Source organism: Symphalangus syndactylus, chromosome 16 (genome assembly GCF_028878055.3).
Source record: "Symphalangus syndactylus isolate Jambi chromosome 16, NHGRI_mSymSyn1-v2.1_pri, whole genome shotgun sequence".
Taxonomy (NCBI): domain Eukaryota; kingdom Metazoa; phylum Chordata; class Mammalia; order Primates; family Hylobatidae; genus Symphalangus; species Symphalangus syndactylus.
In genome coordinates this window covers 46,310,893-46,326,180 of record NC_072438.2, presented here as the reverse complement: position 1 = coordinate 46,326,180, position 15,288 = coordinate 46,310,893, and the positions used below count along the sequence as shown (strand labels likewise).

Below are 15,288 nucleotides of genomic sequence, written 5' to 3'. Positions count from 1 at the left end.
CCCCCGCACTCCGCGCCCCCACGCACAGCGTGTCGTAGGCGTTCGAAGCCGTAGGCTCCCGCCCGGCTTCCCGGGACGCACAGGGCAGGCGCTGGGCGTGCGCATGCTCGGCAGGCGGGGCCGCCGGAGTCTCCAGGCGCTGCAATCTGTTGCGCCGCCGCCCGCGGGAGCCGGCAGATCCGGGTCTTGTGGCTAAGAGTGACGTGGTCACTCGAATCAAAACAGAGGAGGGGGAGGAAGCCGGCGGCCAGGAGCGGCAGTGGCAGCAGCGTCCGGAGTAGCCGCAGCCTTCTGGAAGCTCCAGGCGGTCTTTCTGCCGAGCCTCGGTCCCGGCCCCCATCCTCCCCGCCCCATCGGTTATTGTCTGGGCGGGTGAGTGTCTCCCCCTCTCCCACCAGCGTTTGCTGGCTCACCCTCCCCTCGCCCCAGTTTTTCCTGAGGGCTCTTCAGGCTCTCGGGGACTGCGGCGGCTGCGGCAGAACAGGGCTGTTTCTCGGGCTTGGCGGTTCCCCGGCCGGGCTGGCGATTCTGCACCGGGAGAAGATCCGCTGCTGCCCAGCCCGCGCCCCCCGCGAAGAGCCTGCAATTGGGCTTTCTCTGCAGGATGTCAGAGTCGGGGCTTGGCACGCAAGGGCAAGGTAGCCACGGGTGGTTTTATTTTTAGGATCAGATTGTCGACACGGGTGGAGGCGTATAATGGAGTAAAAAGAGAGTCGTAGCTGGAAGGAAAAACTCACAAATCCTGAAATCCACACTATCTTGTTTACCGTCTCCCTCAGCCCTTTCTGGGTACGGTGAAGTCACTAGGATGCGTCCTTTGTTGTGATAAGTGAGACAAGAAAGCTGCCACCCTGAAAGCGAGAGCTTTTTGGCTCCTATTGTGTCGCGAATTTATAGGATCCCCTTTTTCTGTTTGTTCAGTAAGTGGAACTAAGGCTGACAGTAAAGAGGTAGCAGCACCCTTTATTGGAACTAATCGTGTGTGATAAACTGGTTACCGGCTCTACCCGAAGTCCCGTGTTGCTGTTTAAAGGCAGACTTCACCAAAGTGGCTGTTTATATGTACCAGGATTTTAGCCGAGATGGTTTGCTAGCTGTAGAGAGTCGGTAGGATGTTTTCAGTTGCCCCAGTTGGCAAAACCGAGGCTGTGGCCTTAATAGAATGTGTTACTTTTGCATCGAGAGAGTCGGATGAGCTTCACACACGTAATAGCTACATTTGCAGAATAGACCTTCCAGTTTGTGTGTGTTACTGTCAGAAACAGTTAGCAGCTGTACACATTGTAACTTGGAAAGCGTAAGACCTTCCAGGTGTTGGAGTCTTGCGACGCTTAGGAGGCATTCTTGCTGCCCAGCGCTGTGGAGGTTGCAGGAGGCTTTGCATTCCCTTCCACTTAGGGTGGCTGGCCGCGCAGATTCCTTTAGTGTAGCCTGCTCCGAACTTGCCGCTCTCCGCGGCCCTCGACAGCACTGCGACCAGAAAACCAAACCTTTTTGTCCTAACTTTTTTTTTCTTTTTTTCCAACATGGTTTTTAAAAAGAACACCGCTTCACCCCCCCGCCCCCGAGAACTCATTAATTAGGTGTTTCTGTGGTTAACAGCAAGAAAGAACAACAGTACGTGATAATTAATTGCTCTTTATCAAACCCAGGAAGAGTTATGAGTTTAGATTATTTCCTTGAAGGGTATGTCCTTGTGGTATAACATGAACCTCTTAACGAATCTTTTCTCCAGTGTTTGCCGTTGAGATCTTTTTTCTTACTACTGCAGTTGGAATCCTTTTGATTTGGAAGAAGGAAAGATTTCTTGAAGTTCTCTTTCAGCTTTTTACCTTTTATGCTAGCTTATAACTAATATTTTTGGTTATACGAAATACTTTGTGTAATAGAGAAAATGTTGATAAAAGCAGATAGGAAAAAAAATCAGTAATCCTGCCACCCAAATATCACCAAAATGTTAGTTTATATCCTTCTAAACTACTTTTTTGCATTTATGTATTTTATACAAATATATCATACCACATATGCTTTTCAGTACGTAACCTGCTTTTTCACATTCTAGTACTTCTTTTTTGAGTAATAATTTAAATTTTTCAGACATAGACTTTGGACCTTAAATTTTAGGGAGTATTCACTATACAGTAGTGCCCCCTTATCCGTGGTTTCACTTTCAGGGGTTTCCCGAGTTTCAGTTTCTGTGGTCAACCGCAGTTCAAAAATACAATCATATTTTCAGAGACCACATTTACATAACTTTTATTATAGTATATTGTTATAACTGTTTTATTTTATTATTAACTATTGTCAATCTGTTACTGTGCCTAATTTATAAATTGAATTTTATCGTAGGTGTGTAGAGGAAAAAAACATAGTCCATATATAGGGTTCTGTACTATATGAGCTTTAGGCATCCACTTGGGGGGATTGTTTTATAATTTTTTAATTTTAAAATTTAATAGAGACGAGATCTCACTGTGTTGTCCAGGCTGGTCTCAAACTCCTGAGCTCAAGTGATCTTCCGGCCTCAGCCTCCCAAAATGCTAGGATTATAGGCATGCTGAGACACCAGGTCCAGCCCACTGGAGTTTCTTTGAATGTATCCCTTGTGGATAATGGGGGACTTCTATGTTTGGCAAACCATAATTATTAAAAGCATGGTTTTAAAAGGTTTCCTCACAAATCTCTATGATAATGTAAGATTAAAGAAATCAATATGCATTGTGTGGCAAAGTAAGACCTCACTTGTTTGGCTCTTGGGAAAGAAAGCACAGCCTGAGGATAATATGAAAGTTTAAGTAGTTTTTGCTAACTCAGTGGTTTGATTCGGGTAAAGATTTAGTTCTATTCCATAGTTATACTCTGTTCCAAATGCTGATCAGCTGTTCAGGCCCCAGGCAGTAAGGTCCTGGAAGATTTTAACTTTACACATCACACTTTTTTTTTTTTTGAGATAGAGTCTTGCTCTATTGTACAGGCTGGAGTGCAGTGGTGGATCTCAGCTCACTGCAACCTCTGCCTCCTGGGTTCAAGCGATTCTCCAACCTTAGCCTCCTGAGTAGCTGGGATTACAGGTGCACAGCATCATGCCCGACTAATTTTTGTATTTTTAGTAGAGACGGGGTTTTCATCATGTTGGCCAGGCTGGTGTCAAACTCCTGACCTCAAGTGATCTGCCCACCTTGGCCGCCCACAGTGCTGGGATTACAGGTGTGAGCCACTTCACCTGGCCCACATCACACTTAATATGCATTGAGTCTTGGTGTGTGCCCATTTAGTCCAGTGCTTTACCAGTTGGCACCAAAAGAGCCTGCTATGGAAGGAAATGTCCTCTTCATCTCAACTTCAGAGGATAAGTACATGCCATGAACTATCCTAAATCTGCTAATAACCTATTTTGAGTTTGAGCCTCATAAACTTACCTAAAATCTTTAAATCTCTTTTCATTTTGCATCTCTTGGATGATTAGTCCTAGATGTTTACTACTCATTACACAATCTAGTTTCTTTTTCTTTGATTTGGCTTATAGTGTTCAATATGTATTCTAGATTTGTCCACTTCTTCCCATCCCTACTGCCATCAGCTTTGCCAGGCTATCTTCATCTCTTACCTGATCTATTGCAGCAACTCCTGGTCTCCCTGCTTCCACTTTGGCTTTTTATTGTGCATTTCCCTTACCAGCCTAAGAGATCCTTTAAAATGTAAATTACCTTGACACCCCCTTGTTGAAAGTTTTCCATCCATATTCAGGATAAAATCCAAACTCTACCAAAGCTTGTCAGGCGCTACATGTTTCAGCACTGCCTTCCTCTCTTATCTTGCCTTGTATCCTTCTACTTAGTTCAGTACCCTGGAGCCTGGCTACGTGAGTTTCTTCCTGTATTCCAATCCCACCTGCATTTTTGTCCCTGGAACTTGCCAAGCTGGTTCTTGCTCTAGGGCCTTTGCATTTGCTGTACCCTGGGGCTTGAGTACTCTTCTCCCAGATCTTGCTGTGGTTGATACCATTGTGTTATTCAGGTGTTAGGTCAGATGTTGCCTCCTCAAGGAGACTGACCAATCTCTCCCTTGTATTTTATTTTCTTCACAGCATTTATCAATATATGGAATTTTTAAAAAATGTTCTGTCTCCTACCCTGGAAATTAAGCTCTGTTAATATGGGACCTTGTCTGTCCTTTTCACTGCATAGTAGGTACTCAGTGAATGCTGGTTGAATAAATGAACTTAGTGAACATGTCTGTATTCCTCTTGAACATACTGTCTATTGTAGGCCATTTTTTTTCCATGGAAAAATGCTAATTTTCAGCCTCTTTTTATAGGGCAGTGCCTTATTCTCTTTGGTGTTTGGGTCAGAGTACACTTATATTCTACTTTAGACCTGCGGAATTAATTTCTGTGAGAAATGGGTCCTTAGAATCTGTATTTTCAATAAATCTGTCAGGTGATTTTAATGCATATCAAACTTTGAGAATCTGTCAATGTTTTAGTGGCTTTTCCTTGGATGATTGCTTCTTTATAGTAGTAATGATAGCTACCATTTTTTTGGAACACTACTTTATATGTCAAGTATTATGCTAAAAATTACTGTTACATGTTTTCATTTAACTGCAAAGCAACTCAGATATGTAGGTATCATACAAATGAAGACAATGAGACAGTAAGTGGTGGAAACTTGAATTTGAAATCCAAATCTTTTTAATCACTGTACCCTACTGCTTCTGAACTACAGAGTTTAGAATTGTGTTCAGTACTTTAAGAGAGGCCATGTTTTTGTTCAGGACAGGATAGTGTTTTCTGTCCCTTTTCCAATCCTGTCCTTAATGAAGTCCATTGTTTTGTTGGTCTTTTTGCCTGAAGTTGCACAGACAGGAGATGACCTTAAAAAACATTCTGCGGCCGGGCGCGGTGGCTCATGCCTGTAATCCCAGCACTTTGGGAGGCCGAGGCCGGTGGATCACAAGGTCAAGATATTGAGACCGTCATGGCCAACATGGTGAAATCCCATCTCTACTAAAAATACAAAAATTAGCTGGGCGTGGTCTTGCGCGCCTGTAATCCCAGCTACTTGGGAGGCTGAGGCAGGAGAATCACTTGAACTCTGAAGGTGGAGGTTGCAGTGAGCCATTGCGCCACTGCACTCCAGCCTTGCGACAGAGTGAGACTCCGTCTCAAAAAAATAAACAAACAAAAAACATTCTGCAAGGACTCCTAGGTCTTGAATTGTTGTATTGAGTGCTGAGAGCCTACCAGGCTTCAAGTAAATTAGGAGCATTTTCTTCTTCCTTGTGTATTACTTGCTCATTCCCCACACCCAAAACCTGTTACTTTGTATTCGTTGATAAAATCATCAGAGTTCTTCCTACATTTTCTCCTTTGATTTGTGTTTTACTATTTGAATTTAGTGGCGCGATCATGGCTTACTGCAGCCTCAACCTTCTGTGCTTATGTGATTCTCCCACCTCTGCCTCCTGAGTAGCTAGGACCACAGGCCCATACTACCACACTAATTTTTTTGTTTGTTTGTTTTCTGTAGAGACAGGCTCAGGTTGGTATGGAATTCCTGGGCTCAAATGATCCTTCTGCCTTGACCTCCCAAAGTGCTGGGATTACAGGCATGAACCACTGCATCCAAAGATATTTTAAATAAACAGATTTATTTGAAGTTTTCCTTTAATATTGGGCATGAATGTAGTTTCCAGTTTTTCACAATTATAAATAATATTATGGTGAACCATGGCCTTAGTTAACCTAAAAACTGAATAATTACAGCAGCCAGTCTAATTACAAATAGAAGCTATATTAAAGACTTCTTAATTTTTTTTTTTTTTTGAGATGGAGTCTCACTTTGTTGCCCAGGCTGGAGTGCAGTGGGGTGATCTCGGCTCACTGCAACCTCTGCCTCCTGGGTTCAAGCAATTCTCCTGCCTCAGCCTCCTGAGTAGCTGGGATTACAGACGTGCACCACCATGCCTGGCTAATTTTTGTATATTTAGTAGAGACAGAGTTTCACCATTTTGGCCAGGCTGATCTCGAACTCCTGACCTTAGGTGATCCACCTGCCTGGGTCTCCCAAAGTGCTGGGATTACAGGCGTGAGCCACTGCACCCAGCGAGACTTCTTAAATTATTTTAATCATAATTCAACAAGTATATACAGCATATATATATACTTGCATATGCTTAGAAAATGTTACATGAAGTTTTAAAATATTTTTATTTATTTATTTTTGGTATTTTTTGAATTCTAAAATCTTCCTGAGATATAAAGGATTTTCTTTTTCTTTTTCTTTTTCTTTTGTGTGTGTGTGTGAGACGGGAGTCTCACTCTGTCACCCAGGTTGAAGTGCAGTGGGGCGATCTCGGCTCATTGCAACCTCCACCTCCTAGGCTCAAGCTAGCAACCCCCCTCAGCCTCCCTAGTAGCTGGGACCACGCCTGGCTAATTTTTGTATTTTTTGTAGAGTTGGGGTTTTGCCATGTTGCCCATGCTGGTCTCGAACTCCTGAGCTCATGCAGTCCATCTGGCTCGGCCTCCCAAAGTGCTGGGATTATAGGTGTGAGCCATTGCGCCTGATCAGACATGAAGGTTTTTTCTTTTTTTTTTTTGAGATGGAATCTCGCTCTGTCACTAGGCTGGAGTGCAATGGCCCGATCTCGGCTCACTGCAACCTCCGCCTCCCGGGTTCAAGTGATTCTCCTGCCTCAGCCTCCTGAGTAGCTGAGATTACAGGTGCGTGCCACCATGCCCAGCTAATTTTTGTGTTTTTAGTAGAGATGGGGTTTCACCATGTTGACCAGGATGGTCTCTATCTCTTGACCGCCTTCCTCGGCCTCCCAAAGTGCTGGGATTACAGGAGTGAGTCACCACGCCCAGCCGACATGAAGATTTTTAATAGAAGCTATCTCTGAGGAGAGGAAAGTACCTGCATTTTTCCATTTTTTTTAACTTTTGGTATTTAAATTTTAAATTATAAACACATATTTTATTTTTTAAAAATTAACTCTTTGGAAAAGTATATTTTTCTAAACCAATTTTTAGGTGTATACTAGGGCTTATATATGTATTTGATAACATTTATGACTTCTGTTCTTTTGTTTTGGAGAAAGTTACCTTCTTATTGCTTATTTTCATATTGAATTTTCATTTCCTTTTTTTTTTTAAATTTAGGCCAAAGCACAGATGTGTCTCAGCTTTGTAAAAATACAGAATGACAGAATGAAGCTGGTTTATGCTTGACTGCACTCATTGACAAGTATTACAAGTACAGAGCTTTCAAAATTTAATAGCTAATAAAGGTGTTTCAAATCGAATTAGGGATGCAGTAAGCATCTTCCTGGTATATGCACCCCACTTAGAGGTCGGTGTTCTGGCTGCTATCATGTTTTATCTTTTGGCATAGGTTTTTTTTTTTTTTTTTTTTTTTTTTTGAGACAGAGTCTCGCTCTGTGGCCCGGGCTGGAGTGCAGTGGCTTGATCTTGGCTCACTGCAAGCTCCGCTTCCCAGGTTCATGCCATTCTCCTGCCTCAGCCTCCCGAGTAGCTGGGACTACAGGTACCTGCAACCATGCCTTGCTAATTTTTTTGTGTTTTTAGTAGAGACAGAGTTTCACTGTGTTAGCCAGGATTGTCTCTATCTCCTGACCTCATAATCCACCTGCCTCGGCCTCCCAAAGTGCTAGGATTACAGGCGTGAGCCACTGCGCCTGGCCACAACATAGTTTTTAAAAACAAGTTTACTCTTTTTTTTTTTTTTTTTTGGAGACGGAGTCTCACTCTGTCACCCAGGCTGGAGTGCAGTGGCACGATCTCAGCTCACTGCAACCTCCACCTCCCGAGTTCAAGCGATTCTTGTGCCTCAGCTTCCCGAGTAGTTGGGATTACAGACACCTGCCACCATGCCTGGCTAATTTTTGTATTTTTAGTAGGGACGGGGTTTCACTGTGTTGGCCAGGCTGGTGTCGAACTCCTGACCTCAAGTGATCTGCCCACCTCAGCCTCCCAAAGTCCTGGGATTACAGCTACCATGCCCTGGCAAAAACAAGTTTGCTTTTTATACAATATATATTTTGCTGCTTTGTTACTCTTAGGAAAGGTAATGCAGAAGAAACTGACTTGCTTGAAATTTTGAACAGACTTTTAAAATCTGTTTATTTTATTTAACAATTGCTTTCTTTTCTTTTCTTTTCTTTTCTTTCTTGACAGGGTTTTGCTCTCGTTGCCCATGCTGGAATGCAATGGCATAGAGCATAGTCTTGGCTCACTGTAACCTCCACCTCCTCGGTGCAAGCGATTCTCCTGCCTCAGCCTGCCAAGTAGCTGGAACTACAGGCACCTGCCACCATGCCCAGCTAATTTTTGTATTTTTAGTAGAGATGGGGTTTCACCATGTTGGCCAGGCTGGTCTTGAACTCCTGGCCTCAGGTGATTCGCCTGCCTCGGCCTCCCAAAGTGCCGGGATTACAGGCATGAGCCACCACGCCTGGCCCAATAATTGCTTTCTTTATCACAGTAGTTTTCAGCATTTTTCCCAATATGACTAATGATGTTTATGCGCATCTTTGTGCACATGTCATCTCAGCTATGATATGGAAGAAAGAGGCTGTGAGTTACTTAGATTGGAGAGCAGTAGCCATACTCTGCTTCTTTCATTTTTATTTTAATTAGAAACAGGGTCTCTGTCACACAGGCTGGAGTGCAGTGGTGTGATCATAGCTCACAGTAGCCTTGAACTCCTGGACTCAAGTGATCCTCCCTTCTCAGCCTTCCGAGTAGCTGGGACTACTACATAAGAAGGCACATGCTAGCATGCCTGGCTAATTTTTTAAGTTTTTTGTAGAGACGGTCTCACCACCTTGGCAGGCTGGTCTCAAACTCCTAGGCTCAAGCAATTCTTCTGCCTCAGCCCGTCAGAGTTGGTTTTACAGGTGTAAGCCACTGTGCTCAGCACTCTGCTTCTTTCTGCTCAGAGAAATCATATAGACAAGCATGAGAATGAAATATTAAGGAAAAGTCTTGATTCTGTTGTAATTTATTTAGATAACATTCATCTTTAATAAACTAGTACCATTGCTTGTAATATACCTCTCAAGTTTAGAACACAACAGTATTTTGTAGTACAGCTGTTAAAAACTGCTTTCTGGCCAGGCATGGTGGCTCATGCCTGTAATCCCAGCAATTTGGGAGGCTGAGGTGGGGAGATCACTTGAGCCCAGGAGTTCAAGACCTACCTGGGCAACACATTGAGACCCCATCTCTATAAAAAAATAAAAAAATTGGCTGAGTGTGATGGCACGCACCTGTGGGCTCAGCGGCTCCGGAGCCTGAGGTGGGAGGATTGCTTGAGCTGGGGAGGTTGAGGCTGCAGGGAGCTATGATCATGACACTGCACTCCAGCCTGGGCAACAGAGACCCTATCTCAAAACAAACACCTACTGCTTTCTTAACATTTATAGGTGAGGCCATTGTGATGGCACACACCTGTAGTCCTGGCTGCTTGGGGGGTTGAAGTGGGAAGATGGCTTGAGCTCAGGAGGTCAAGGATGTAGTAAGCCATGATTACACCACTGCACTACAGCCTGGGCAATAGAGATCTTGTCTCCAAAAAAAAAAAAAAAAAAAAAAAATCATTTATAAGTAACTTGTATCCACTATTATGTGGGATCGACATAGTATGGAGTATTTTTTTTTTTTTTTTTTTTGAGACAGAGTCTTGCTCCATCACTCAGGCTGGAGTGCAGTGGTACGATCTCGGCTCGCTGCAACCTCTGCTTCCTGGGTTCAAGCAATTCTCCTGCCTCAGCCTCCCAAGTAGCCGGGATTACAGATGTGCACCACCATGCCCAGCTGATTTTTGTATTTTTAGTAGAGACGGGTTTCCGCCATGTTGGCCGGGCTGGTCTTGAACTCCTGACCTCAGGTGATCCACCCAGCTTGGCTTCCCAAAGTGCTGGGATTACAGGCCTGGCCTGGAATTTTTATATTTTCTGTTAAATTTTTCTGTTTCTGATTTTTGAAAAACATTTTCCTGGCCAGGCACAGTGGCTCATGCCTGTAATCCCAGCACTTTGAGAGGCCGAGGCAGGTGGATCATCTGAATTAAGGAGTTCGAGACCAGCCTGCCCAACATGGCAAAACTCCGTCTCTACTAACCATACAAAAACTAGCTGGGTGTGATGGCACGCACATGTAATCCCAGATACTCGGGAGGGTGAGGCAGGAGAATCACTTGGACCCAGGAGGTGGAGGTTGCAGTGAGCTGAGAATGTGCTGCTGCACTCCAGCCTGGGCGACAGAGGGAGACTCCGGCTCAAAAAAAGAAAAACGTTTTCCTGAGTTTTGTTTTGTTTGTTTGTATTTTTGAGACAGAGACTCGCCCTGTCACCCAGGCTGGTTCTCTCCATGACACAGGAGGTCCTGATGACATGTGCCCTCTTGGGTGGAAATTTTAGAAAATGTTTTCAAATTATGAAACTTATGGTTATGATATTGAATACAAACAAAGATGATTTAATTGAAAAGCTTTCCTTTGTTTGACTATTTATGATCAGTTTTACCCCGGACCTTGACCAGGCACAGAGAGAATTCTTGGGATTGTACAAGAGTAAACTGCAGCCAGGAAAGGACAGGACATTATTAGGTGAGAGACCAAGATTAAGAATAGAAGACTTCTTCTCTTTCCCTTTTATGCAGATGAGTGATAGCTTTGGCCCCAGCGGAACACACACACTCCACAGCACTATACAGAGAACTTGGGCTAAGGGTTAAAGATACTTTGGTCTTCAACTGACCCCAAGTTTTAAAACTTTTTCGGTTTATTAAGTACTGTTACAAATTCTCACTTGATCTTTGAGGAGCTGTTTAAAATGAATAGTTTCAGTTATCACTCCTGTTTTATAGATAAACTGAAGTCACAACGAGGCTAAGTGATTTATCTATTAATATTTCTTAAGTTTTTTGTCTAAGGATGTTCTTTCTGCTATCCCATGATGTTTTGGCAAGTGTTGTCTAAAGTGATCCTAGAACAGGAGTCAGATATAGGTAAAGAAAAAAGGGTCGCCAAGGAAAGAGAAAGTAATGTTTAAGACAGTCTTTTGGTCTGAATGCTTGTGTTCCCCACAATTCATATTTGAAATCCTAACCCCCAGTGTGATAGTATTAGGAGGAGGTGGGCCTTTGGGTAGTGATTAAGTCATGAGGGTGGAGCCCTCATCATGAGGAGTAGCCCTTATAAAAGAGGGCTCAGAGAGCCGCTTGCCTCTTCCACCATAGTAGGACACAGTGAGAAGGCACCATCTACCAACCAGAGAGTGGGTCCTCAGCAGACACTGAATCTACCGGTGCCTTGATCTTGGACTTCCTAGCCTCCAGAACCATGAGAAGTAAATTTCTGTTGTTTGTAAGTTACCCAGTCTGTGTTACTTTGTTTAAGCATCCCAATAGACTAAGGCACCTGAGAAAATAGGGTCACATTTAATGAGAATTTCTAGAAAAATGGTGGCCGCCTGGGGGATGAATCTTAACAGAATCATGTGTTGCAGAGAAATGGAAACATTAAGGAGATGAGGAAATTCTCTCTGACCTTGAAGAGTTAAGCCTAGTAGTGATGGAATAGAAGGTTAAAGAGAAAAGTGTTCTCCTTTTCTTGAGTTTTGAGCTTTCTCCAAAGTAGTGATCACAAAGGTAATTTGTAACATTTATTTAGTTGTTAATTATCTATTGGTAAGCAGTTATTTAATTTAAATTAACAGTTAACTTGATTGCAAGCTCTTGATGGTAAAAGCTACCTTTGTTTCTTCTGTATCCTCCTCTGAACTCTCTTGCTGGTTACTTAGTCCCCTGAGAATTTGTTAGATACATCCTTTTCAAGAAAGGAGAAGTGAGAGAAGACAAGGGCGTTTGAATCCCACCTCCTGTGCTGTGTGACTTTGGGCAAATTACTGAAGCTTTCAGAGCCTCAGTTCTTTCCTCTTTCCAATTCAAGCGATTCTTAATTGAGTGGGCGAGAACTGCTGTATCTCCAGAGTTGTAATAGTGCCACTTGTGAGGTTGTGATTTGTTGAATATAAATAGATGAAGACTTGGTATACTCTAATCCAGTGGTCCCCAACCTTTTTTGCACCAGGAACCGTTTTCATAGAAGACAGTTTTTTCACTGGGCTGAGGCAGGGGTGGGGGGAGTGGGGAGAATGGTTTTGGGATGAAACTATTCTACCTCAGATCATCAGACATTATTTTCTCATAAGGATCGTGCAGCCTAGATCCCTCGCATGCAGTTGCTCCAGTGAGAATCTAATGCCACCGCTGATTTGATAGAAGGCAGAGCTCAGGTGGTAATGCTCAGGTGGTAATGCTTGCTGGCCCACACCTCACCTCCTTCTGCTGTGCTGCCGGATTCCTAACAGGCCACAGACCAGTAGCAGTCCATGGCCTGGGGGTTGGGGACCCCTGCACTAATCTATACCTGATCTATACAGTGGCCTCTGGCCATGCTGACCTAGTTGCTTCTGTATATTCCTGTTGTATTCTGTGGAAAATAAACTTTTGTTGTCCTTTCTCGCCTGCTCTAGTCTCTTCCTTTTGAATAGTATGCCCTCTGGAAAGGGTGTCTTTAAGCTTTCGCTTTCTTGTAAAATTATTTTATAAGAATTTCAGGGATTGGCTGGGTGCAGTGGCTCACTCTTGTCATCCCAGCACTTTGGGAGACTGATCACCAGAGGTCAGGAGTTTGAGACCAGCCTGACCAACGTGGTGAAACCCTGTCTCTACTAAAAGTACAAAAATTAGTTGGGTGTGGTGGCGCGCGCCTGTAATGCCAACTACTCGAGAGATTGAGGCAGAGAATCACTGGAACCCAGGAGGTGGAGGTTGCAGTGAGTCGAGATTGCGCCACTGCACTCCAGCCTGGGCAACAGAGCAAGACTCCGTCTCAAAAAAGAAAAAAACATTTGTAATGATGAGTTTCAGGGAGTTTTAATCCTGCATGAGTTTAGATCACAGAGAATTGTGATATTGAGGGCATGTAATGGGGTTTATTTCAACATTTAAATTTTGTATGTCTTTAACTTTTCCCAGGTATAGCTTTAGAATAATTTTTAGCAAACATTAATTGACCAATTTGAACTTGAGTCTGCATCCTTTTCCTTTTCTTTTCTTTTTCTTTTTTTTTTAAGACAATGTCTCGCCCTGTTGCCCAGGCTGGAGTGCAACGGTGTGATATCAGCTGACTGCAACCTCCACCTCCCAAGGTCAAGCAATTCTCCTGCCTCAGCCTCCCGAGTAGCTGGGATTACAGGCATGCGCCACCACACCCAGCTAATTTTTGTCTTTTTTGTGTGTGTCTTTAGTAGAGATGGGGTTTCATCTTGTTGGCCAGGCTGGTCTCGAACTCCTGACCTCATGATCTGCTTGCCTCGGCGTTCCAAAGTGCTGGGATTATAGGCGTGAGCCACCATGCCCAGCTGAGTCTGCATCCTTTTCTTGCCTACTTCCCATCAGAGAAGCAAATGTAGTTTAAGAGAAAAGTACTTCGTTACTAAGAACTAATAGGAATTTTTTTTTTGAGATGGTGTCTTGCTCTGTTGTCCAGGCTGGAGTGTGATCTCAGCTCAGTGCAACCTCCGCCTCTTAGGTTCAAGCGATTCTTCTGCTTCAGTGTCCCGAGTAGCTGGGATTACAGGGACGCGCCACCACGCCCAGCTAATTTTTGTATTTTTAGTAGAGATGGGGTTTCACCGTGTTGGCCAGGCTAGTCTTGAGCTCCTGACCTCAGGTGATCCGCCTGCCTCAGCCTCCCAAAGTGCTGGAATGACAGGCATGAGCCACTGTGCCTGGCCAAACTAATAGGAAGTTATTTGATAGTTATCTAATTTCTGTACTGCTCTAAAGTTGTCTTTGTAAGGGTGAAACAAACATAACTAGCATGATTGGTCATATCTGGCAGATGGGGAATGAGTCCTGGTCAGGATTTCACAATGTGACTTCATGTATAAGATCTGTCATATACTAGATGTGTGATCATGGTGAAATTACTACCTTAGCTGGGGCTATGTTCCTCATTTTAAAAACAGAAAATTTTCCTGCTTTGATTTTTATCAGAAGGACTCTTGTTAAGATGTGAAAGTAGTAAAGCTACATTAGAACATAAACTAGGTGTGGTAATATTTGAGAGCCATTTGTGTTGAAAGAATAATCAGTTTTGAATATTTTGTAAAAAGTATTGTGTATGAGTAGGTTTGAACACCTCATTATACTGAGACTGGGTAATCTGATAAAAGTCATCCCAACTACTTATTGATGCTTTTTAAGATAAAAAGGATGCATCTTAAGGATGCATAGAATGTTTCCTCTGGCCTCCCATTTCATTGACCAGTATCTCTGTTTTCTAAAAACTAATTGCATATGTTCTATTTTTTAACCTTCATTTCTTTTTTACTGACCAGACAATGGTTATGAATAATTGCATACATTCTAAATTGTTACTGTGCATTTTCTTCTTGCTGAGGGTTTTTATTTTTATTTTTTCATTTTTTCAGATGGAGTCTTGCTCTGTCACCCAGGCTGGAGTGCAGTGGCGCAATCTCCGCTCACTGCAACCTCTGCCTCCTGGGTTCAAGTGATTCTCCTGCCTCAGCCTCCCAAGTAGCAGAGACTGCAGGCATGCACCACCACACCCGGCTAATTTTTTTGTATTTTTAGTAGAGATGGAGTTTCACCATGTTGGCCAGGCTGGTCTTGAACTCTTGGCCTCAGGTGATCCAACCTTCTTGGCCTCCCAAAGTGCTGGGATTACAGGCATGAGCCACTGCGCCCGGCCTATTTTTAACATGGAAAGAATTATGATATTGTTCTTCATCACTGTGAAGATTTGGCTGGCTATGTGACAAGTAATTTTATCATAAATCACATTCTTTAAAATCACAATAAAAGAGTTTTCATATTCTGGCCTTGAATTAGCCAATGTTATCCCTGCCTTCTCAGGAAGAGCTGTGTTTGCATGGAGTGGGGGAGAAGGGGAAGAGATAATTCTTTTTCTATAAAAATGTATTTTTAAAAAACCTTTTATGTATTAATAATTTGAAATTTTTAGCACTAAAAGGTAAAATGGTGTAATGAATCTCTGTGGACCCATCACTTGCCTTCAGCAGTTAAACTCATGGTGGTTTTGTTTCATCCATACCTCTCCCCCCTTGGCAGGTTTATTTTAAACTAGACACCAGGTATTGTATCACTTTAACTGAAAATACTTAGTGAGATCCCTAAGAGATAAGGACTCTTTTTAGATGTGATCATTG

At 43.2% G+C, this 15,288-nt stretch overlaps 1 protein-coding gene across 1 annotated transcript in view; it reads left to right on the top strand.

Annotated features, from left to right (window-relative positions):
- Nucleotides 1-11,197: 11,197 nt before the first annotated feature.
- SMIM14 (small integral membrane protein 14) overlaps nucleotides 11,198-15,288 on the top strand; it is an 80,158-nt gene continuing 76,067 nt past the window's right edge. The window contains exon 1 of the mRNA XM_055246602.2: nucleotides 11,198-11,376. Coding sequence (XP_055102577.1) covers nucleotides 11,370-11,376 — 7 coding nt within the window. The 5' untranslated portion in view covers nucleotides 11,198-11,369. The remainder of the gene's footprint in view (nucleotides 11,377-15,288) is intronic.